Here is a 24,652-nt window from a genome sequence, read left to right as displayed (position 1 = left end):
TTCATTCAGTCGGCGACTGTCAGCCAGTGCGCTCGCGAGTGTTTTGCGTGCTCTTCGCTCTTCGGTCTTTCTCTCTGCGCTTGTGTTTTAAAATTGAAAATGAAGATTAACGGATAAAACGTCTACTTACGTTAACTTGCGGCCAAGTGATGTGCGTTTATTTCATAAAAAAAGCCCAAACTAAGTAAATAAATAAATAAACGAAAGTGTTAAGCACTAATTGCAATAAACAAATCCATAGGAGATCATCAGTGTGAGGCGTCGAATGAAGTAAATGCTATGCTCCAAGTGTTTTTATGATTGTTGTGTTTGATGTCGAAGTGCCGCCATTTGACTGGCGGAGAAGCTTACGGAAAATGCTTTCATTTTTGCAGTGGCAATTCCTTTGTGGCCATTGTGTTAGCCGGATAGCAGTGAAGTACTTGTAACTAAGCCAGTGACAATGATAAGCAGCCAGTCAGCCTGTCAGTCAGTCTGTCTGAGAGAGTAACTCTCGCTCTCCCATTCCACATGCATGTGCACATTCAGTTGCCTGAATGCTGGCATATGAGTTAATATTTGTCTAGTTTTGGAGCGTTTCCCTTTTGTCTTCTGACTTTGGCGCTCTCAGGCAATGCCACAAACTCATCATCGTCATCTCGTCGCCTTTGTGTGCTGCTGGCTCACAACAAATAGCTCCACTTACACACACAACAAGCACACCGACATTTGCACGACGTTTGTGTGACAGTGGGGCGAACCCTTTTACAGGATGAAATGCATGTGCAACTGTATAAGTGTGTGTGTGCTTCACTCTATGTGTTCTTGTGTGTGTGTGTGTGTTGGTAAGTGGGCGGCTCCATTGCGCCGTAAAATATGCAATTAGAAGAACATCAAAGCGTGAGTCCGCTAGCTCTTTCCTTGCGCTTAGCTATGCACTTTGACACACACACACACACACACACACTCTACTGAAGTACTAGTCTCTCATCATTAGTGTGCGCCACACACACACACACACACATACATATATACACAAGTATGTCATTTTGTCAGCTTGTCAGTCGCTTTAATAGCGACCACTGCTGTTTTCATACAAGATTATTTATTTATATTTTTCTGTATATACTATACAAGTTTTATTTTTTTACTTTTGGTTAAAATGTGAATGCCGGCGACACAGTAGCTACATTGTGCTCCGATTTTATTTTATTCCTCAACACTTGGAACGAGCGCGCGAGGTCAATTGGCTTAATTAGTGTGTGACAGGCGCGGGATGAGGAAGCGGGTTTTTGGGGGGAAACTCACTGCTGCTGATCTCGACGCCAAAAGGGAATGTCCACTTGCTAAGCCATTTACTTTCATTCACAGAAAGCTTTTATCGGACGTTATTAAATGCAAAATATCGTTTATCGATTAATAAGTGCTGCAAAAATCGAAAAAACAATTACGCAAATCGCTTGACGATTAAATGTCAACGTCCGCTCGAGGACATCAATTATGTTTTGCCTCTGACTCCGCTGATTTCCCTTAACGCGATAAACTGTTTATCAGTGAGAGTGCATAATAATGCGGTACTCGCTGCTGCTGCTAATCAGCTCAGCACTTATTGCGGGCGCCGTGCGTTGGGACAAGGAGACGACGAATCACAGTGGCAATGGCAGGGGCAAAGGTCATGCCAGCCACGCCCATAGGCGCAGCAATGGCGCCAGTGCATCGGAGCCAAAGCACAGCAAACACAGTCGACCCATAACGTACAGCGAGGAGGAGGATTACGATTGGATCGATCCAAATGAGGATGCCAGCGATGTCAGCGATCATTCAATGCAGGCCTTTGAATCCGTAACAGCGAATAGTCCGCCCCATGGTAAGTGTAGCAAAGCCTTATCAGCGCTGACCTTTTAGCCGGACAGTCAGACAGACAGACGGACCGATCGGAACTTCAAACGCGACAACATATTTGTATATCAGCAAGTGTTTGACGCACTGAGTCATGACCAGAGCGCACTTGTTGCTCAGCCACATATGTAAACAATCTTTGCGCTGCTATAAACAATGTTCACTACTGAGTGATTGATATGGAAACATCTAAGAAGCTGGCGAGTGTCGCGCAATTAAGCCATTTTTCGGCAATTGATTAATAAAACACATATGTGAATGTGAGTGAAGATGAGATGAGGCGAGACGAGGCGAAAGAATACTCTACTTGCTTGCCACTTAATGTGCTGCCCATCCGCTGGCTCACTTAATCAAAGTGCAAGCCGGGAATGAAATGTTTTAATTGAAAGTGCCTGATGATGAGCAAATGGACAGAGATGATACAAGCACAGCGAGTGCGTGTCTACATACGATTATGCATATGTATATCTGCATCTGTAACTGTAACTGTAGCTATACATCTGTGTATCTGTGTGCATGAATCTAAATTGAAACTGTGTTAAAAATGTATATGTATATTCTGCATTCACGCCTCTTCTTCATCTTCATCTCCACTCGCATTCCCTTTCTCAGCTTTAAGCGGAGCCTGACCAACACCAACACAAACAGGCAATTCAACAAACAGTGACACCAACATGGACACTGACACAAACGCCAACGCCAACGCTTAATTCGCGCGAGTGAGTGAATTATGGCGAGTGTGTGATAAATGTGTTAGATGTGTGTTCCAATGAAATCCAATGAAATTTTATGGGATGCACATATTCGTACTCGCAGTTGTCACTACTGCGATTGCCCAACTGATTGGCGTCGTCGTAGTTGCTATACTCGGTAGCTTAAAGAGGGTGTTATTAACTAGTGGCCAAGAAAGTGAGGATTGAAAGATATGTGAAGAAATATCTATTGAAAAAACTGTCTTTTAGTCTGTCCGTTTGTTACTTAGCCACTGAAACTTACTATAAATAAATCTTATTCTTCTATCTATCTCACAAGTCTGAATTAACAAGATACTACAAATTATATCTATGGGTATCATAGGTTGAATATCAGCGTTTAGTGGGAACAACTTTACTTTGGCTATTAAGATATTAAGAACAAACTCAACAATTATTTTTAATTAATATGCCCCTTGGATATTTAGTTTAAATTGGGTTACCATAGCATATTATTTATTGTGGTTTTTTTCTTTAATTATACATTTATTAAAGCTTATGACATATAATTTATATATAAACAGAGTTTAGCAATAGAAGCTCAACTAAAAACGGTAGATTTTTAGTTGAGTTTAATTATGCATTATTTACAATATTATAGTCAATACTAAAAAACGCTTGGATTAAACCCCTTGATATGAGATTATGTTATTTACATACGGTTGCTTGATTTAGTAAGACAAATATTGAGTTCCTTGTGCAATTTTAGTTGAGAATTATTAAAATGAAATTTCGACTATTGAGGTTTGGTTTATTTTCAATTTTTACCCCTGTGTTGTTAAGGTACTCTTATAGTATATGCTGTACAGATACTTCACTTAATAACAAAATATGCAAATAAAATTACATTTTTTGACAGAATTACCTTGCCATGCTGATTTCCATTTAATCCTACTTTAATAAGAGTGCTCAACATTAAATAAAATGAAACATTTTTAGTTCTGGGTATTTCACAGTCGAGCACACTCAACTTTCATTCTCCAACTTGTTTGTCGCCGTTGCAAAAAGGGAATGCAAAGACGCGCCTTGGGCTTGCGCTTGGGCTTTGGCTTCTACATCGACATCGACATCGACTTGGGGTCGATGATGCCCCACGCATGCCAACGAACTGATCGGCATGTCGGCATTCAATTGATCGGCGACAAGCATTTGAAATGCTTTGCATACTAATTAACTGCTCAATAGTGCCGTGATAAACAAGCTATTCACTTTTATTACCACTGCCTTGGCAATAATATTAATAAAAATAAATATTTTTATTATGAATGCAGCATAGAAATGTGCCTCCTTTGGTGGTAATGCGTCAGGGAGCAGCTCCACCTGCTTTGCATTTGCAATTTCCAGTCAGTTCGGTCAATGGCCAACTATAGATCGTGGCTAATTGATTTTTGCCAGCAAGCTGCTTAGTCGTAGCTATTAGTTGACTAGCTATGAGTGACAGGGACTTGGGCAAATTAGCTGTTATTGAGACATTTCCTTTTATTTATAGGCCTAGGCTGCGGCTGCTGCTGTTGTTGCTACTGTGTTGACAGCCACTGAGATCATTGGCCAGAGCGGCAAAAGACTGCGTAACTTTGCAACAAAAATCTATAAAAATAGCACACGCGACGCACTCAGGCACAACTATAAAAGAATAACATGGACTGTTTTTAAAAATAAACAACAGCAAAACAAGACATTTGAAATTAGTGGAAGTATCTCTTGTGCTAACCAAATTGTCAAATTGTGAATATTCACGAACCATTCGATCATATCATAAATTTTTCAAATAGCATTTTGATGAAATGAGACTTCAAAGTAAACGCTCTAAATTTAGACATAACTACAAAATTGTCGCACTCGCCAAAAAACAAAAAAAAAAGCGAAAAGAAAATATTATATGAAAAGGTGGAAAGGCAAAACGAAGGGGAACCGCAGAAAAACAGAACCACAGCAATTGCACACTTAATTAATGAGTAGTGCTTTTGATGTTTTTGGGAAGTTGGGCAGCTGGTCCGCCCCTCACACTATATATCTTTGCGTCGGAGCGTCTTCGTTCCCATTCCCCAATCCCGTTCCCGATTCTCATTCAGCCAAAAAGAGGCATGTGACAGAACGACATTTTTCACGCACTCAACGAAGAAACTCTTTGAACCCAAGCCACCCCAAGCAAAACTGTTCCTGACTCTCTGCCGTCAGCCGCCTGCTTGTTGTCTGTTCGGTTGTTCGGTTGTTTGGCTGTCACTTCTGGGGTGAGACATGTGTCGCACATGTCGCACAGTTAGCTGCAACTAAAGTTGGGACTTGTCGCTGCTTTCTGCTTGCAACGCCAAAGTTCAACACCCAATGAGAAATCTGTAAATGATGCGAGACAAGACATCTAAACGGCAAGTGCTTAATAAGTAATCAGTCACACATACAGACATACATACATAGCGAAAGTGATTATAGACTTTTGCCTAGCAGATTAGTCTGAAATCAGACTAATTGTGGCCAAGGGATCAGCGAAAAGTTCCCGCAATTCGAATTCCGAGGAAGTTGCAACTCACATGGCGTCTCCTCTCACATGTGGCAGTCGTTTTTAATGAGCTCGGAATTGGAATGGAAACTGGTGTCAAAATGCGATTAACATTAACTCGAGCTGACTGATTTTTATAACATGTTCTTCTTTTTCATTGCAGATATCTTCACATGTTGCAATCAAGTCTTTGGCTCCTGTCGCACAGCATGCGAGAACGTAAGTAGACACACAAGCAGGAGATGTGAAACGAAGATTGAATACGTTATGAACAAAGTGCACACACATACATACACACGGGTAACCAGGATTGATCGTTTGATCAAATTGATAAGATAAAGCACTTACTACTTTCAAACACTTCCTGGTATTCAATGCCAATCGCAACGAGCTGCATACTAAACTGTAAGGCAAGCGCCATATAATAATTGTTGGATTGTGAATGCAGCGAGCGTCGGGAGAAACCAATAAAAAATATAAAAGAAAATATTATGACAGTCGGACAGGTTTCAAGAGAAACAGCATGACCGAGAGGAGGGAGAACCTTTGAACGCAACTTCCGTTGCCTTGTCCCCAAAAACAGAGTTCGGGGTGACCAAAGCAAGGCTAGGCAAGGCAAATCGAAATCCAAAATCCAAAATAGATAGCCAAGCAATTTACCAAGTAGAACCCATTCTTAATTAGCATAAACTTCAAACAGGTTTCATTCATTTGAAACTTGAGCACTTGAACACAAATCAATTGGCCAATACTTGTTGGCAACAAACTAAGCAGCCAAGTTATCCGAGTCTGAAGCTGGCTCGTTGTCTAGTCTCTCTCTGTCTGCGACTTGCAATCAAATCACTGACATCATTTAACTTTGTAATCATAACAATTTCGAAAACCAATTAGTTGCAGCCACACAGCACCACAGCACCACAGTTCGCTCAGTTTCTCGTTTCAGAAAGTGGGCTGAGTTTTTCATTTATGAATGCAAATGAAGGCATTAAATCTTGCCTCAAATTGAAACTGACAAAATGACAGCTACAGGATAATACCAGTTCTCTGAACCAGTTATTTTATCTCATCTCTCTCTGTCTCTCTATTCTCCTCTAACTGGAAATCCGAGAGATAAAGTTGAGATCCAATTGAAACGAGAGACACCAACGACACCGTACAAATCCTCCCCAAAACGTGTGAAAAGTCGAGCCGCGATTGCAGCGAGTTGATAAACGGAATTTCCGCACATTTTCATTATTTTTATTGACAAAATGCCTATGTCGTTGTGTTGTGGCCCAGATGCCAGCAGGCGTTGCCCGGCAATAATTGCTTAGAGTGCGCCTATCTTGATTGCAGTTGAGTCGATGCAACGCACAAGTGGCAAGCAAGCAGTTTGCAGATGCTGCCTCGTTGCTGCATGTTGCATCGCTGCTTGCTGCATGGTGGGCAGTGCGTCGTCTTGCGTCTTGTGTCTTGTCTTTTGTGTCTGCTGTGTGGGTGTGCCATGACACTTCATTACCAAAAGCAAAACACGCTGCAGGAAGTTGGCCAGTGTCTGCATGTAAATTCTCTGCGATCCCCGAAACAAAATAAAAACGAATAACGCAAAGAACACGGATCGAAATCTTGAATAGACATCGTTTAACTCGACCTCAAACTCAAAACTCGTCGTCGTACTCTTACACATACTCAGATTACTGTGGCAGATAAAACGACTCGAACAATTTGTTGCTTCGTTATTGAAGTATTCTTTGGCTTATTTACGATCATCCACGCGGGTTCCTATCACCGTATCACTCGTGAACCTCTCACCTCTCACCCCTCTCCCCTGCTCAGCTCTCGAATGTAACATAATACTCCTACCAAGTGCACACAATACACGACCAGCCACAATGGCTGCAGGGTATCTCAAGTCTGCAACTTGCAACTGCTGAAACCGTCTTTTTGGCTACCGAGTTGCCAGCGGCAAGACGAATATCTTTTGACAATGGCACTTTCAAATTCAATAAAAAATACGATATTTTTACTGCCGAATTGAACAATGCACCTACGAGTAACAACAAACTCGAAGTAGTAACATTCCCCATAAATGTTATCTATTAATAATCACCGAATATTTCAAGTTGCCAGTTTTGTAGCTCAACATTTTTATTGGCCATCAAATCTTGCTATTAATAGTAAAAATAAATATTATTATTTGAGTTATATGAATAGTAAACCTCTTATATTTGTTGACGAACAGATGTATGTTACACAACTACAAATTTTATTTTAATTTTTTTAATGGAAAATTATCCCTTGAACTTAACTTTCACAATATTTGTATTTGCTTCAACTTTCCATTGTCAAAATTTAATCATGATCGAGTCATAAAGACAGTAATATAAATAAATTGAAAGAAATTGAAAGGGTTCATTCTTCGTTCCTCTAATTGTATGCTTATAAAAAATAAACTAAAGAAAGGGAAGATAAATAACTAGGCTAATCATAGTTAGAGCAACAATTAGAACAAATATATTATCAAAATGTCATCGATATTGTCATCAAATACTAAACACTCATTAAACTTGACCACTCCCATTATCATGTCCCTCCCCCACAGTTATCCCTCGTGCAATTAGATGGCAACAATGGGCGTGACGAACCACGCACTGAACTTAGAAAGTCGTGTCCTCTGCATCAACTGGATTTCTGGAGTTGCGTGAATATTACACTGGAAGGTAAGTTACAATCATATTTATGGTATTAAGAGCATTCAAATAATGTGCATGTTTAGCGGTCAATAGGGGAAAGTCCTGGTCAGGACGTCGATGCTGTCAAACAGCCGTGTTGCCGCAATGTAAAAACGCCTGCGCAACCGCAGCAGCGAGTCAAGAGGTCAACGATGTTTGCAGAAGAAGCGATGAACAGGTGCTCTATGACTGCTTCGAGCATCACAATGCGGCAGACAGTTGCTGTGGAAAGGCGCGTACATCGGAGTGTTTGCAGGTAAGTGCTAAACAAAGAAACTAAGTCTACTTAATCGACTGCGAAAGACCCTTTGTAGAGGTAGTAGAAGATTTTGAATATTATATAGCTGCCAAAAAGTTATTATGGACAAATTGTAAAAAATACAAATTAAATTTAATTGCAATGTATTATTCTGGCTATCGTATTTTAGAGTATAAGAAATTTAATTAAAGGTCTGTAATTGACCCTGTACTATTTACAAAAAAAGAGTAGTAAACTTAAAGGTTTTGAGTTTATTTATTTAAAAATTCTAATTATAGTATAATTATTGTACTATACTATACTGTTCTATATTAGAATTAATTTATGTGACTATCTTCTACTTCATAATAGCACAAATTGCTTTAGTAGGCTGTTATAGACCCAGTACATGGGTAGACTTTAAGAAGATTAATAGAGTCGCGGGCAACTTTCGTGAAAGAGTCGCGGAGGTGTCTTTTGGAAGTATTTCCTAGAAGACTCGCAGATGAAAATATCTTATAAAGTGATTATATAAAATGTATTGATTTAATTAAAATATATTATTTCGTTTGCTTATCTTTTATTAGAATATTATATATTACTTATCTGTTGCATTTTAAAATATCCAAAATTGAGTTAATGAACTTCACATTTTGGTCGACTCTAATAATTGAAGTAATATTAGTTTTAGAAAAGAAAAAAGAAAAATAAACTAATGAATTTATTTTCAAGAATAGAGCATCTTCCAAGAAATCGTTCTTTTATCTTATGCCACTTGAGCAAAGCAAATAAAATTGCATTTGAAATACATTTTTGCTGATTTTAACTCACTTCAAACGATTTCTACTTGAAGGCCTGCCGTGAAGTGTTTGAGCCACCTAATGAGACCGCAGTGAGCGGCAGCAGCAGTGCAGGCGGCAACCTGGTGGATGTGGTTTGTGGCGAACGCAACTCTGATGTGGTGCAATGCATACACAACCACACTGACATGACGCCACCGCTTGATGCTGAGAAATGTGAGCTAATAAACGAGTAATTAAATGAGTCGACTTTTTATAATTTTTTGCTCATTACTTTCACAGATTTGCCCTGCTGCGATTACAGCGAGGACGAGAGCTGTCACCGCACCTGCAAGGATGTGCTGCAGGCTTCCAAGTTGCATCAAAAAGCAGAGCGCAGCGATGTGATCATTGGACGTCTCGAGGCAGGCTGCGGCACACCGTTGCCTCATGTGCGTTTCTGGCAGTGTTTTCTCACCGTCACGGGGAAATTGTATGTGCCAGCTGGTGGGAAATCCCAGCGACGTAACGAGCTGGCATCCAATGGCGATGGCGCTGTGGAGCCCAATAAACTGGGCTTCGATGCGGCGAAGCGTCAGTGTTGCGAACAAGCCAGCAGTCACAAGTGTCGACGCCTGTGCATCGAGATCTTCACCAATAATTGGTGGGAGACGCGCGTGAGCTTCGAAACGGAATGCTTAGAGCAACCTACTGAGTTGGATCTGAAGCGTTGCATTGAGAGCGTTGATGCGCCCTGTGAGCTGGGCTGCAAGGGACTCAGTTTCTGCACCAACTTCAACAATCGTCCCACAGAATTGTTTCGCAGCTGTTCGGCTGCCCATGATGCGGCGGCTCGCGAGGATTTCCTGATGCTGCAACAGCGCGGCTTTGTGCGTGTTCTCGGCCAGGAGTTGTTCATTAAGAACACCACACGTTGTGCGCCAGACAAGTGGCAGGCTTTGGTATGTGCACTGCAGATTCAGCCCTGCACCAGAGTTGGCATGTACAATGGCATCTGTCGCGAGGATTGCGCCGAGCTGCTGGATGAGTGCCTGGACTGGACGCGTCAACCGCAACGGCCACAAGCCATCTGTGATCGTCTGCAGCCGCCGGGCAGAACAGAAGCCGATGAACACACTCCCTGCATCTCGCTGGGTGAATTTCTAAAGCCCAGCGAAGTCAGCAAGGAGATGGACCCCCAAGGTGATGGCCTAACGTCGCCCTGTGCTGCCAAGCCCTGCAATGCCAGCGAGGTGTGTGTGCTCCAGCGCAGTGGCAGCCAGGGCTACGCCTGCATACCTGGCTGCAGTCTTGGCCAAGCATCCACTCTACTCGTGCCTTTTGGCGCCTTTGTGCGCGTGGGCAAGACGAGTGTCAGTCGGGGCTTGGTGCTGGCTAGCGATCAGCTGCTCACAGCAGAGCATGAGGTGTGCCGCTGTGGTCTGCATGGCAGCATTGCTCAGTGCCAGCCGCTGCCCAGCTACATGCATGCTCACTGCAATCTGCCGCGGGAGCGAAGCTTTCGACATGGCTCCTCGTTCTATCTGGAGTGCAATCAGTGCAGCTGCTTTGCCGGCGAGATCACCTGCACCAAGCAACAATGCCGGCTACCCGACTACGTGGATGCTGGCTACACCAGTCTGCCCTGCAACTGTGCCGCACACTTTGTGCCCGTTTGCGGCGCCAATGGCAACACTTATCCATCGGCCTGCGTGGCCAAGTGTTTGGGTTTGCAGGACTCCAGTTTTGTCTATGGCGCCTGCAATGCACGTAATGCCTGCAGCACTGGCGCTCACAGTTGTCCGGCGGGCAGTCAGTGCCTGGAGCGGCGTCAGGTGTGTCTCTCCAGCATGCAGCGACCCTGTGCGCAGTACATCTGTGGTAAGTAGTTAAATAGCTTATTACTATAAGTTGTATTTCGATTATGGATCAATGATCATATTTTATTTTTAAATGCTTATATTAAAAAAGTTTTCTTTTTTCTATTGTTCAATATTTTGATTTTATTTTTGTATGCTTACAAATATTTATTACTTATCACTAGACATTTTATTATTTTATTGCAGTGCAAAGATTTTTTATTTTCAATGAAAATATTATTTATTTTTTTTAATTTTCTTCTAAAATATATTAAATTCGGTTTTGGTATCTGTAGTCATTGAAGAAGACCAAAAAAGAATGCAGCTTTAAATTTTAATTATTATTTTTGAGAATTTTCGGTTTTATTTATAAATATGGTTGAACTTTAACACTCTAAAGTATGAATATTGAGTGATTTAAAAACGTTGCAAAAAGTCATGAACTTTAAGCTACAATAAGAAATAATGATTTTGGGTATATTCATTTTACACCAACCCCAAATATTAAATTTTTCCCATAGAACAATCTTCATTATGTATTAAACTGCTCTTCTCTTAATTCCAGTGAATGTGTCGTCGCCCCACTGTGGCACAGATCTGGCGGATGAGGTGTGCGATAAGCAGGGCAAGACTCATCCGAATGCCTGCTCGCTGCTGCGCAACAATGCTCAGCTGGCGTATTGGGGCGCCTGTCGACCTGGACATGATCTGGAGGCTGAATCAACACCAGTCTGTGGCATCAATGGGGTCACCTATCGCAGTCGCCACGCTGCCTGGGCAGACTATGTGCTTGTGGACTACATTGGACGTTGTCGCGAGGTTGGACTGCTGGCCAGCGACATGGGAAGTCGCTGCAAGACTGTCAAATGCCCGTCACCAGTCTCACCATATTGTCGTAATATTGTGCCACCAGGTGCCTGTTGTCCCATTTGTGGTGGCGGCGCCTTTCGCATCATCTACTCCCGCAAGCAGTTGGACAGAGCTTACTATGCGCTGCGTGGAGAGCGCACTTCGCTGTTGACTTTGCGTGGCATCCTCCAGCAGCTGGATCATCTGGTGCAGGTCAGCGAGTGCCAGTTGACCGGCTTTCTCAGCATGGAGGTGGGCATCTTTGTGGCTCTCGTGCCACGCGGGCAGCCAACTGGACTGCAGGTGAAGGCGTGTGAGGCGGAAGCGGAAAAGATTTCCACATTAATCAGTTCGCAGTCGCCGCGTATTACAACCAATTTGGCGCTGTCCAGCTTGATAGTATCCCATATGCTGGAATCTACGCCAAATGCTGCAGCAACAGTCCCAGCTTATGGTTACGCTCCTTTACTCTTTGGACTGCTCGTGTTGGCCTTCTTCTCTTTGAAAAGAGCATGTATTATTTAAGATTTGTAGCTTAGGCCGGCTGGATGTGAGTGCGGCTTTTAGAGATCAAGTGAATTCTTGGTGCCAAATAATTAGTGGTTTAGTGGAAGCAACTCCTGTGTGCCTTCAACAGGTCGGGATTGACCCTTTGTAAGATGTGATATTAGCTAAGATAAACTAAGCACTAAGTTAAACAGCAAAATTAGTTAGTGTGTAAATCCAGATAAGTTTGAATTGTACCAACCAAAGCAGCGTCTCCATATCTTTACAGCTAGTCTAATGTAATCTCTCTTAATACTAAAGTTAACTTGTTATATGCAACAACAACCTCTGGTTGTCGTAATTAATCAGAAACATTCATTGAATCGTGTGTTTTATTGTTTATTGAACCTCAGCATAATCTATGACGATGCATTTCCATTTGTGTATATTTTAAATCTAAGCCAGCCCAAGTTAAGACATCTCCATAGGCACAGCGTGCACACGCTCGGTGATCTGCAAGTCCTTGATGGTGGTGTGCAACAACGGTGTGCTGCCCTTCTTGAAACTGTAATTGAGCTGACGTTCGCCCTTCTTGTTGGCCAATTCATAGTTGCGCAGATACTCGGTGCTATCCTTGCGTATGACGCACAAATCCACATTGGAACCAGAGCCCAAATCGTTGAAAATACCCGAAGCAATAGCATCACGCACCAGCAATTTGCCCTCCTCCTCGGTTAGATCGGGTTTCCAGCGACTTTCAAACACAGCCATAGCAGCCAAAGAGCCTGAGCCCATGGTGGCGTATGGCAATTTGTCAGCACTGCCATGGGGATGAATGCAATAGATGTGTGCGCCAAACTTGTCAACTCCGCCCAAGACTAGAGCAGCGCTAATGTGTCCCTGATAGCGGAACAACATTTGCTTCAGCATGTTGTTGGCGGCCACAACGGGCACTTGGCGCTCTGTGTTGAGACGATGCAGCTCCAGCAGCGATGAAATTAAATCCGTGGTCGTTTCAGTATCAGCAGCAGTGCCAGCACCACAACAGCTAAAGGAGTGCAGTAGGGAATAATACGAATAATTAATAAACATGAATTGAGCTCTTGACATTTTGCACTCACTAAATGTTGTCGGCCAGATAATGAATCTTGGCGCAGTTTTTGTCGGATACAATGGGTCCCTCGGTGGCACGGGTATCCGCACCTAGGATAACACCATCCTTATAAACAATACCAACAATAGTTGTACCAGTTTTTGTGGTTGTCGGCGGCTTGAAGCCTCCCTGCAACAAGGCGGCGTTGCTGCAAATTAAAAATAAACATTAATACGCGCAAATTATTGGAGCATATACATTCTTACCGACGACAATTGTCGAAGTTGAAGCCTGCTGGGGGCACGTCACGAGCACTATCCAAATACATTATTATTTATTTAAAAAATGCTGCAGCAAAAAACTTTAGCGGAATGACAATGCGAATGACGGGCAGAAATTGTTGAATCTTTATCGATAACATCAGGCAATGCCGACTTGTGTTTGTGTTTCGATAATCGTATATCGAGTGTGTTAGTGTAGTGTGTGAATGACATTGGGAAAATTTAGTGTTGTTAAGGGCGTTATGAAACTAATGATTTACATCTTTATTTTATTAAATTTAAAAATAATATAATGGAAATAAATAAAACAATACTAATACATGCAAATAATATATTTAGTTATTATATAATAATGGATTAAAATATATATTATTTTTAGCTTTGCGAAATCATTAACATATTCTTGGTTTACAGAAAATTACATAGTTTGTATTTGCTTTAATTTGTGATATTTTTTACTTTACGTGTCTAACACCCATTGATTTTTGCGTACGAACAACAGCATATCAATACTTTGTGGTTTTAAGATCGCCCGTCTGTCGGAATTGATGTCGCCCATTTTGCAGAACATTCTTTCAGAATCCGTTGAGCTTGCTGGGATGCACAAATATTTGAATGTACACTTCAGCATTGGCTCCCACTGACTAGTCTGTGCCTGAAATAAAACGAAAATAAATGTATAAATAATGGATAACTAGATAAGACACCAGCAGACCTTCCAGAACTCCAAAGGGCAGAGATTTTCTTGAGCATGTTCCGCTTCGAAATACTGTTGAATAGGAACTACAGCATCCATTTTTGAACGTTCAACTTCTTTAGTGTGTTTTTCTTTCATGAATGAATACATTGTATACCGCTGGTCGTGAGTCTTCTCATCGGAGTATTGCTTACAAGTATGCAAAGTTGTAGCGACTTGATTCTCCAAAGCTAAAACAGCTTGCTCTGCAGCGTAGTTGTTTCGAAATCCCTCCTTTTTGAATCGTGGGTCCAACAAAGTTGCAATTCTAGCAGCGGTATGTCCTTCGTAGGGAAAGAGTCGATGAGATACTTCACTTATGAGTCGCAAGCAAATATTTTGACCTTCCTTTGTGCGCAAGCTAGTATTCATATTCGCTAAGCGGCGATATATATCTTGCGTTGCAGGAATTATATGTGATATAGTAACCATATTATTTGCTGATGCTAGGTTTGTTGCTGAATCGAAGGGCTCAAGCAATTCCTTTAAGTCCATTAGAGTAGAAACTTCTTCTGCACAGAGAGGAGATGGTGCTCCTTTTATAGAGAGAAGAATTTCAGAAACCACACCTTTGATTTCAAGTATCCGAGATATCATTTGAAAACAACTATTCCAACGAGTAGGCATTTCTTTTTTAAGATTGATGGGTTCAGTTCCTTGAGCAAGTTTCAATTTGGCATAAGCAGTGGAGCTGCTCTTGAAAAAAGTTACAATTCGATTGCTTTTCGCCAAAATATCCTTTATACGATCTTCCGACAGAGCGTCTTGGACTATCAAACTTAAAGTATCATCGAAACAGCGCAAGTGCGGTTTTTTTAGGGACTCGCAAGCCCTTATCATCGAATCATCATTTTCAATCACAAAACATACCGTTTTTCCCAAAATATCCCAATAAGTTAAAGCTTCAAGCAATGTTATTTCAATATTGACACTTGTGTCTCTAGTGTCCTTTAAAAGATTGTGAGTGGACAGCACCACTGACTTTATCTCAAGATTTGAAGTAACGAAGTGACAAGTGATGGTCAAGTATTGGTCATTGACAAGAGATGTCCAGCGATCAATTGCAACAGCGCAGTAAGCAATCTTCTTAAGAATCATTCTTAGCTTTAGACGTATTTCTTCAAATATATTTTTAAGTAGTACATTTTTTAATGTGTATCCAGATGGCAGAATGTACTGCGGATCTAAGCAATGCACAAAATATTGAAACCCAAGATCTTCAACAATACGGAACGGCTTCAGGTCCGTGGCGATCATTCGAATTAGGGCACTATCCAACTTAATTTTACGTTGTTCATTCTGTGTGTAACTCTCAAATGGCCTTTTAGCAACAATAAATGATTGGACTTTAGCGATTAAATCGGGTGCTCTCAATAATGTTGGATGCGCCCGTCTCACATGACTAAACAGATTCCTGGTGGTTCCAATTATTTTATAATATTGGCGACATGTCTTACATTTCGCTAGTACTTCATTTAATCGTTCAAAATGATCCCAAATATCCGAACTTTCAACTTTGTTTTGCTCATCAAGCTTACAAATACTATTGGAATCAGTTTCACTATCTACATATGTACCATATGTACGTATTTACAAAACACAGAAAATAAAATATAATAAATTAATAATAATATAATAATAGTAATGTAATTATAGATAAATCAGGAAATTACGGAAATATCTAAAAGTGTTTGTGAATGAAAAAATATGGTCCTACCACTTGAGCTGTGGTCTGAATGCACCACACTTATTAATCATCTATCAAGAAAAAACCTCTTCTTGGAATATTATCGTATGCAATATTTAATTTAACTACTGATGCAAAATTGCTTACTTATTTAAGTTTGAATTGTTTGTTACTCATAAAAGTAATGCAATGCTTTAAAGCTACTCATCTAATAATACAACGTAATACTGTGAATTCTCTTAGCCGGACACTTGTTGCCGAGCACCTAATGATGTGTCCGAGTTTTCACTGTATAACGAAGATTGAATATTGTAGTTCCTATTTTGAATATAATATCTAGGTTCTAATAGAATAAACTCAATTCTGCAACTAATATATGTAATTTATATGTAATGCACAATTAGAAAAGTATCATAACTAAAAAAGACTCACCAGAAACTGAAACTTGCTGGAATTTATCCATCTTTCTTTCTCTCGGGTACTCAATCACCCACAACCAAACTAACTCTACACGTCTACAAGACAAAACACACAATATAATAATTAGTTTTCAAATTATTGCAGCACAACCAACAGCCACTTCACGAATTCAACTGTGAAATGGAGAAAAGCTTCGGCTTCATATCGATGTTGAAAACAAACATCGATATATCTCCTTAGTCGCAACAATCGATATCAATAATGTTTTAAAAATATCGAATGCAGCACTGCTTCATGCCTGTGTGTGCACAACAGCTGTAAATATATTCCTTGTTAATTTCGGAGGAACACAGAAACTTGTGATAAAAGCAGGATGGCGACAGCAACAAAATTGTATAAACAGTCCTGGCATGCGCTGAGGCAACTACAACAATACAGAACCATTGGTAAGTGAATACTTGCGGATTTATGCTTCATTCACCATGCGGCGGATTTACGTAATGCCGGGCTGCGAGCAGCCAATTGTTTCAGTGGTGAATGATAAATAAATCATAAGAGAAAAGTATTGCAATACTAATAAATTTTCTTAACAGCCAGCGGCAATGCCAGTGCTTCAATCAAATCCCGCAATGAATTGTTCAACCAAGAGCAGAAACGTCAGCGAGACGCTGTTGGCCGTGTCGAGAAGATTGAAGTGCGGTATTTGGGTTTACCCGAAGATGTCACCTTGGTGATGAATAATCACATCTCCACGCCGTACAATTGTGCCCAGCATTTGAGCGAAGGTCATTGCAAAAGGTCTGCACTGGCGTTGGTAGATGGCAGTGTTCCCTGGGATATGCATAGACCTCTCCAAGAGTCCTGCACGTTACAACTGCTGAATTTTAATGTCTCGGAGCCACACGTTGTCAACAAGTAAGTTGTTAATAATATATTTATTGTTATTATTGGCGAGCTTTCTTTCCTAATCCATGGCGACCCATCAAATCTAATTTGCTTCGACGAATCCATAGATTTATTTATTAATTTATTTTATGTTTCTTCAATAAGGGCGTTTTGGCGCACCTGCAGTTTTATGCTGGGTGCTGCTTTACAAAGAGCCTTCAAGGACGAAGCCAGGTTACAATTACACAGTTTTCCCGGACCCAACAGTGAGTTATAGACATGCATAAATTATCCGAATTGAGTTGTAACTAATTTTTTTTTATATTTTAGTTAAATCTGGTAGCTTTGTGCACGACATTGTGCTGGGCGCACAGAACTGGGAGCCTACCAAGGCTGAGATGCGTGCCATCTCTGCTGAAATGGTCAAGTTGGCGGCGCAAGACTTACGCATTGAGCGCCTGGAGGTGGATAAGGAGTTGGCAAAGGAAATGTTCAAGGATTCCCGCTATAAGAGCGAACAATTGCCCAGCATTGCGCAACAGAATCAAAGCCGTGTGACGCTTTATCGTCTCGGTGATCACATCGACATCTCTCGTGGTCCCATGGTGGCATCTACGCGATTCCTTGGAAAGTGTACTATTCTGGCGGCGCACAAGGTTGCCAACGAAGGTTCAACTGATGCATTTTATCGCTTGCAAGGCGTTGCTCTGCCCACTGGATTTTCATTGAACCACATTGCTTATGGTCTACTGGAGAAGCGCGCACAGAAACTGGTAATATTAACAATATTTATATTAAGACATTAAAGTATTAACTTACGTAATTGATTGTTCTTTGCAGAACTCCGCCCGACTACCCAACGAACCCTTCGAGGAGCAACAACAAATGCAATTATCTTAGATCTTTAAAAGTAACACGAGGTTCTTTAATATTTAAAGCTAGTATCTAGTAAATGTTACAACACACATATAAATCATTAAAGATCGAGTTCTTAAACTACAAAAGTCGCACGCTTATATTTGGATTTAGAATCTTATTTACATACTTTTCTCGAGCATAAAATCATAGTTTTCATACGAGCAATATTAACTAGTTCTTTGCTGCCAACAATTGTGCATTTGATTTGGTATTTTTGACTGTACAAGCGGTAAACTAACTATACAACCCTATAGATTGGAAGGGAGACAACCAAGTTGAATTATTTGCTGTTTGAATTTTGCATTTAGATGTGACTTGCCATGTATTTTTCATTGAGATTCCATACACAATGCCACTGTGGCACTCACTACATCTATTCACCCTTAAATAGACCTTCCAAATCATGCTCATTCAAAGCAATCACCAGCATTATTGCACCGCCCAAGAAAATACCCAAAATCTGAATTATTATACCCTTCGGATCACGCGCTAGTTCCGGATTGTGAGCCACACTCATTGTGGGCACCAAATCCGCAAAGGCAATGTATAGGAAAGAACCTGCTGTCGCTGCGTAGATCCACTGAGTCACGCCGTCACCGATGCCGACCAGCAGCAGGCCAATCGACATGCCAACAAAGCTCAGCACCGAGCTCACAATATTCATGTAAACAGCTCGACGTATGGAGACTCCTGTTTGGAGCAGCAAGGCAAAGTCACCCAGCTCATGAGGCAGTTCGTGGCACAAGACGGCAAAGGCAGTGGCTAGGCCCGTGACGGGATCACTGGCAAAGGCAGCTCCAATCGCTAGACCATCGGTGAGATTATGCAATCCATCGCCAATGATGACCATGAATGCGATGGGAGTTAATGGAGCACTAGGCGCCTTCTTGTCCAACTTAGTTTCATTTAGCATGACATTCAGTTCACGTGGCGCAGGTGCCTCCTGTGCTGGGGCTTGGGGCTTCTCCGCATGGCTGTGACTGTGGCCATGTGTGTGACTATGACCATGACCATGTCCTTGCTGATCGCCCTTGAGCAGCGGTATCAGATTCTCCAGCATGAACATAAAGAGTGCGGCTAGAAATGAACAGCCGCAAAGCAAAGCTGCCTCGCTGCTATGTTTGTGGCTCTCGTCTTGGGCTGTCAACCTAAGCGTGTCAACGGCATGTTCGTGCTTCTCCTCTTTGAAAAGTGCATGTGGCAGTAGATGCATCAACGCATCGCCAGCCAGCGTGCCCACTGCAATGGCGACAAGGAACTTGAGGATCTCCTGATAGGCAACCGTCTTCATGAGTGGCACCAGCAGAATGCCAAGCAGACCGCAGGCTGCAAATAGATTGCATGAATACTTGGCTGACAAGACTAGATTTTTAATGAATCTTACCTGACAGCACAAACATGGAGATGCTGGCGTATATCCAAGCTGTGGTTGAGAAAAAGCTTCAATTAAGTAAATTATTTGAATACTTGCTGCTTGCACTTACCGCGCCAAATTTTGTCTTTCTTTTCCTGATCATTGTGTGCTTGTCGCTTTGCCGGCTGCATGCAGACTCCATTATCAATCTGAGAGAGCAACGCCGGGCAGAGCTTAAGGAATGCATTGGGTGTGATGAGGACACTGTTGATGAACTCATTGTACTCCTCCTCCGAATTGTGCTTCTCATTCTTCACGATCCGATTGTAGATTGAATTCCGATGCAGATCATCGTGATCCACGATCAGAGCCAGCAGCGATTTTGGCGACAGACAGGCGGCTGCTGGCAATCGTTGGCCATCGAGGGCAACTGCAAGAGAATTATGCGTCAGTCTCGGGTTGATGAACCACTGAAGGGAATCGTCAATACTTCAATAATCTCTGCTCATCAACACGTCCACTCGTAACGCACCCATAACGAATCAACAAGTTCTGAGTTGGCTTAAGTTGCGAAAAACAATCTTTATGACTTGTTTACTGTCGAGTTAACTGTAAAGCTAGCGGTTTATGGATAACAACTACTGCGTGTGTATCTCACTATTTTGGACAGATTTACATTTCCGTATCCATAATAATGTGACACTTATCGCTCCAGCTCAATGCACAAATCACATTTTCCGTATTTGCATTCACGTAGTTCTAATTCCTGTTAAGTGTTGATCTATTAATGCAAAATTACAGATAGTCTAAGTAGTAAATTTCACTTGTTTACTACTTTAACTCGCTAATGCACACTTATTACAAAATTTCCTAGAAATAGCAGCTGTCTCTGTAAGGTATTGGCAAATAATTTACATATGTTTATCCATATAAACGGAGGTATGCGATAATCCCCCATTTGGTTGACATAATCTAGCGTTATATAATGGGGAATGACAACCAAATTGAATTGATAAGCCGCTGCTTTTTTTTTTGTCGCATTTGCCTTGCACTTGAAGCAGCCAATTGAGAACAATATCGTCATCGTCATCATTATAAGCATAGCTCGGTGTCCCCAGTTTCCCGTTTATATATAAGACCTCAAACACCCACGAGTTGAATGCCAAAGGAACAACATACTACTTAATTGGTTTATGTAGAAAGCGCTCCGAAGTACAGCGCAAAACGTAGTAAAAAAAAAGGTAAACACCATGACAATATTCGCACAATAGTACAATGGATCCGTAATAAGCATAGAGTGGAAGTAGAGGTCAGTTTATAATTGTTGTCTTTGTATGGTTGTTTGGGTTTTTGCACTCATCTCTTAAATTGCTATGGGAATAATACTACTTATGTTGACTAAGATGGCATAAATATTAATAACTAGACGTAGTAGCTTATCTTGGCAAAATACGTTCGTTATCACTAAGGAAACAGCATTAAGTCAATTGTATTTGTCTGTTTTGTCTATTTGCCCAGAGTTCTTGGAATAACACTCCTGTTGTCACATTTGAAGTTCAGGGATTTTCGTTGTTATTGCGACTTGTTCTTACTCACCTGTGCTCTCCCTTGGATGTCTGTGCTTCGGATCGTGCATTTCTCTGAACTCTAGGATTTTTGTAACATTACTCGCTTGTGTTTGATTCTTTTTCGAGTGCTGATCGGTCAGCTGGATGTCGGTTTGGCTCTCATTAGTGCTGGGCTGTACATCGACTTTGGTTTCCATGGCGTATTCATAGCCCTGGGGTCGATGCTCGTCTATGGTGTGCGTGGACTCGAATTGAATGTGTCCCAATCCTAGGCTGTACATCAGGTGCTCAAGACCCTGAGAAATGACAATTAAACGAAGCCATTAGAATTACTCATAATTATATTTAGACAACAAATAGAATAAATAAACCCAAGCAATTATAGTTATTATTAGTTCCAAAATTTACCCAGCAAATAGTTTTAAATATGCGATTAGCATCAATGAGTACACGCGATGTTTGAGTAACTTCCTAGAATTACCCCTATTTAGAGCTCTAAGTTCTTTGGCAACCAATTTAATTTACACCTGCCAATATTTGGCACATTTGTTGCCGCTGCCTGTGCCACAGGTGTATTTTACCTGGCGCTCTGTGTCGTTGGCCACATTGGTCACGTGTTAAACGTAGTCGGGCGAAAATCCCACAGATAATTACTTGATTTACTTGTCACCGAGCAAAACAATTATATTTACATATATGCATGTATGCGTGCCTCCACGTACTACATATTAATGATGACAATTGGATTGGGGTTGGGAACAAATCTAATTGTCTTGACAGCCCGCTGTCTGCTGCTCATTGAGGGCGTGTGGGCGTGTGCTCCGTCAGTCAATAAATGACGGACCTCTCAAGTGTCGAGGAATTTTGTTTGGTCTTGGGCCGCAAACTAAATTACGAAATTCGTTTATCATCTCATTTAATTTTGTATAAAACACCTCTACGTGGTTGTGTAATTTGAACAAAATTATCCAAACACGCGCTCACTCCATAAAAACAACAACAATGCAAACAAAACAAAACAATATCGGATTCAACAGAGGGGTAATAATGATACGGTTCAGAGCTAACCGCTCTGAGAACGTTTCCAACAAAGTTGCCAAGGTTTTACTTTCATTCAGCAAAAAACTCTACTCGCATATCAAGAACTCGCGGCTCTTGCCATTGAAATCGAATATATATTCATTGTTCCACCTCCATCTGCAGTTATCGGGACACGCGTCGGTCTCTCGTATAGGGAATGGGATCGCTGATTTAGCCAGACTACCATACTGGATGCTTAGTTAGTATGCCGTATGCGTGCCGAGCTCAAAAATATTTCATTTAGATGTATAGCCGTATTGCGTAGTGTCGCCGTCGCCGTCGACGTCTACGCATGAGTAATGCAAATTCAACTAGTCTGCATAGGAGACATCGCGTATACGACGGGTGTTTGCATTCCCATAAAGCATTCAGGCACATAAAAACATACTATATTATATGCTGAATAATATGGTCAACGACTGTTGCCTCACTTGTTGGCACATACACACATGCATACCTTATATCACACACATTCACACGTGCTATGCGCTAATACAAAGTTGAGTTTTGTTTATGAAATGTGACCGTGATTACACATCAAAAAGCGGGCATCAAATTCGCATTTCAAATTAACCCGAACCTACTCAAGTGATTTCTCTTATTTCATTTTTATTGCTCGCAGCTACATGGAAAAATCTCTTAGATTGCAATTTAAATGTAATTATTTTGATGGTGACAAATTTATTTTCCAACCAATTAAAATTCAACAAAATAAATTTGGCAGATGAAAAACTGCTGCAAAGATTTGGGTCTAAATAAATGAAATTACATGATAAATAAATAAAGTTTATTACTGCATTATAAACTGTATTTATCGCGTGAAAAACATGGAAAATTAATTAATTTCATTAAGTATTCTTGAGTCAAGTGTGCACTTCACATGTTGTGATTTTTATAACAGTTAAAGATTAATGTGTAATCCGCGAGAAATCAACTCTATAATAAATTGATAGACCTATGGATTAATTCAATATTTACGAAACGTGTGCAGCTGATATTAAAACACTAGACTAAAGTAAATATTATCATATCAACTTTTCGAAATAGCTCACAATAACATTTTGTGAAATTCATCAGCAACATTAATGATTTCTAATTTATGAGCAGTAACTAATAAAGAGTTTATGTCGATATTCCGATACATAGTTGTATCTGACGCCTCTTCACTAAGCCCAGGAGGAAAACGCATTGCTGGGTGTATGTAAATATTGCATTGCAATGCTAACACTAGGATTAAAATATAGTACGTACTATATAGGCAAGTATACAGAATAGTTCATGAGCTCTACGCTGCTAAAGAAGATGGGCCTATTTGACTTCAGCTTGATCTGATTAAAAACGCTCTTATCTCGATACATTTACCTATTTTGTGCTGCAATCTTTTCATTAAAACTCATATCTCACACCAAGAGCGAATGTATGTAGCTATATGGTGAGGCTCACAGAATATCTTTCCCTCGAAATCGAGATGTAGTCTTGTCAGACTCATCCATCGCAATCCCCATTCATATTTACTAACAGATGTATGATGATGTCTGAGAATGTATTGCAATGTGCGAGATAAAAGCACGTCAAGATTTTGATTAAATTTATGACAAAAGTTAACGCTAAGACGACACATCAGCTGCGTCTGACTAAATAACGGTGTGCCTCCGTCCGTTGTCTGCCGTCCGTCCGCCTCCCGCCGCCAATAATAAAATGTTGTGCGTATCTCTGTGTACGAACATAAAGATTACTAAGTACTTATTGCGGCTGTTAACTGCGTTCACTATGGGGACAAACACTTTTACAAATTTAATCGTAGTATTTAAGCAAGTTTTTCTAACTAATGACTATTTGTTTTTCCAGAATCAGCACACAAAGTAGTCTGTTTCACAATTAACTTACACTCTTAAGTGCACCGTAAATATTTGAAAAAACCCTCCAAGAAGTGTGTTTATAGTTGACGTTATACCAATAAATAATAACATAAATAAATAATTAGCTGTGTTGATGAAGCAAAAAAAAAAATACAAAAACTATTTATAGTATATTGTTGTAGGTGCAAACATTGCGGTTCAGTGAGCTGAACTGTCTGGTGGTCAATTAAATACCCGAATTCGCAGTGATGGTCATCAATAGTAATGACAAAAAGTTTTAACACTATTAAAAACTAGGTTGCGATTCGTGGTACAAGGCAATACCTCAAAGTTAATGGTGTCTCCACTGCCGTACTTTTGAAATATCTGCGTCACATAACGATTATATTCCGTCGATGCATAAGCCGTATTCAACCAAACTGAGCAGAAGAACAGGTAGACTGCGAATTCTTTGAGCGCCATGTCGAGTGGTAATCCAAATGAGTTTGAACAAATAAACAAAAAACTTTCTTCACTCTCAAGCTAGCCACACACGTTTCGGTTTCTTGCAATTTTTTCGTAAGCAATTCACGCCTCTACGATCATTCCCGCTAATTTGCCGCCGATACCGATCCCGTTTGACGGTCTTTTAACCGACCGTTTCGCGTAGGCGCCGTTTTTATACTGATCCCATCGAGTCGCTCGTTGTGTTGTCTTCTCGCTTCCATTGTACGTTTACTCGC

General features: G+C 40.9%; 6 protein-coding genes across 8 annotated transcripts; 2 read left to right on the top strand and 4 right to left on the bottom strand.

Moving 5' to 3' along the window:
• Positions 1–18: 18 nt before the first annotated feature.
• Positions 19–12,725, top strand: LOC117568973 (reversion-inducing cysteine-rich protein with Kazal motifs). 3 transcript variants are annotated; one of them, XM_034249932.2, is made up of 8 exons: positions 19–151; positions 1,351–1,846; positions 5,291–5,346; positions 7,709–7,826; positions 7,883–8,094; positions 8,930–9,092; positions 9,159–10,736; positions 11,280–12,725. In XM_034249932.2, exons 2-8 carry the CDS (start codon positions 1,549–1,551, stop codon positions 12,086–12,088), a joined length of 3,234 nt encoding a protein of 1,077 aa, XP_034105823.1. In that variant the 5' UTR covers positions 19–151; positions 1,351–1,548; the 3' UTR covers positions 12,089–12,725. The 3 variants fall into 3 exon arrangements, with proteins under 3 accessions (XP_034105823.1, XP_034105822.1, XP_034105821.1); XM_034249931.2 differs by having other exon boundaries at positions 19–184; XM_034249930.2 differs by having other exon boundaries at positions 19–270.
• Positions 12,437–13,571, bottom strand: LOC117568974 (proteasome subunit beta type-7). Its single transcript, XM_034249934.2, has 3 exons — positions 13,409–13,571; positions 13,171–13,350; positions 12,437–13,097 (listed from the first exon to the last, which is right to left on the bottom strand). Exons 1-3 carry the CDS (start codon positions 13,468–13,470, stop codon positions 12,521–12,523), a joined length of 819 nt encoding a protein of 272 aa, XP_034105825.1. The 5' UTR covers positions 13,471–13,571; the 3' UTR covers positions 12,437–12,520.
• A 216-nt stretch (positions 13,572–13,787) lies between these two features.
• Positions 13,788–15,104, bottom strand: LOC117568962 (zinc finger BED domain-containing protein 4-like). Its single transcript, XM_052006179.1, has 2 exons — positions 14,139–15,104; positions 13,788–14,078 (listed from the first exon to the last, which is right to left on the bottom strand). Exons 1-2 carry the CDS (start codon positions 14,997–14,999, stop codon positions 13,884–13,886), a joined length of 1,056 nt encoding a protein of 351 aa, XP_051862139.1. The 5' UTR covers positions 15,000–15,104; the 3' UTR covers positions 13,788–13,883.
• LOC127565742 (zinc finger BED domain-containing protein 4-like) lies at positions 15,056–16,375 on the bottom strand. Its single transcript, XM_052005870.1, has 3 exons — positions 16,279–16,375; positions 15,135–15,724; positions 15,056–15,061 (listed from the first exon to the last, which is right to left on the bottom strand). Exons 1-3 carry the CDS (start codon positions 16,307–16,309, stop codon positions 15,056–15,058), a joined length of 627 nt encoding a protein of 208 aa, XP_051861830.1. The 5' UTR covers positions 16,310–16,375.
• A 165-nt stretch (positions 16,376–16,540) lies between these two features.
• On the top strand, positions 16,541–18,135 carry LOC117568961 (39S ribosomal protein L39, mitochondrial). Its single transcript, XM_034249919.2, has 5 exons — positions 16,541–16,712; positions 16,860–17,181; positions 17,317–17,417; positions 17,482–17,924; positions 17,992–18,135. Exons 1-5 carry the CDS (start codon positions 16,640–16,642, stop codon positions 18,049–18,051), a joined length of 999 nt encoding a protein of 332 aa, XP_034105810.1. The 5' UTR covers positions 16,541–16,639; the 3' UTR covers positions 18,052–18,135.
• Positions 18,125–24,583, bottom strand: LOC117568959 (zinc transporter foi). Its single transcript, XM_034249918.2, has 5 exons — positions 24,255–24,583; positions 21,020–21,287; positions 19,554–19,853; positions 19,454–19,492; positions 18,125–19,395 (listed from the first exon to the last, which is right to left on the bottom strand). Exons 1-5 carry the CDS (start codon positions 24,390–24,392, stop codon positions 18,443–18,445), a joined length of 1,698 nt encoding a protein of 565 aa, XP_034105809.1. The 5' UTR covers positions 24,393–24,583; the 3' UTR covers positions 18,125–18,442.
• Between the last annotated feature and the right edge of the window lie 69 nt (positions 24,584–24,652).

The sequence above is a fragment of the Drosophila albomicans genome, chromosome 3, assembly GCF_009650485.2.
Source record: "Drosophila albomicans strain 15112-1751.03 chromosome 3, ASM965048v2, whole genome shotgun sequence".
In the NCBI taxonomy this organism is placed as follows: Eukaryota; Metazoa; Arthropoda; class Insecta; order Diptera; family Drosophilidae; genus Drosophila; species Drosophila albomicans.
Note: the sequence above shows the minus strand (reverse complement) of the source record. Positions and strands in the feature narration are given on the sequence as shown.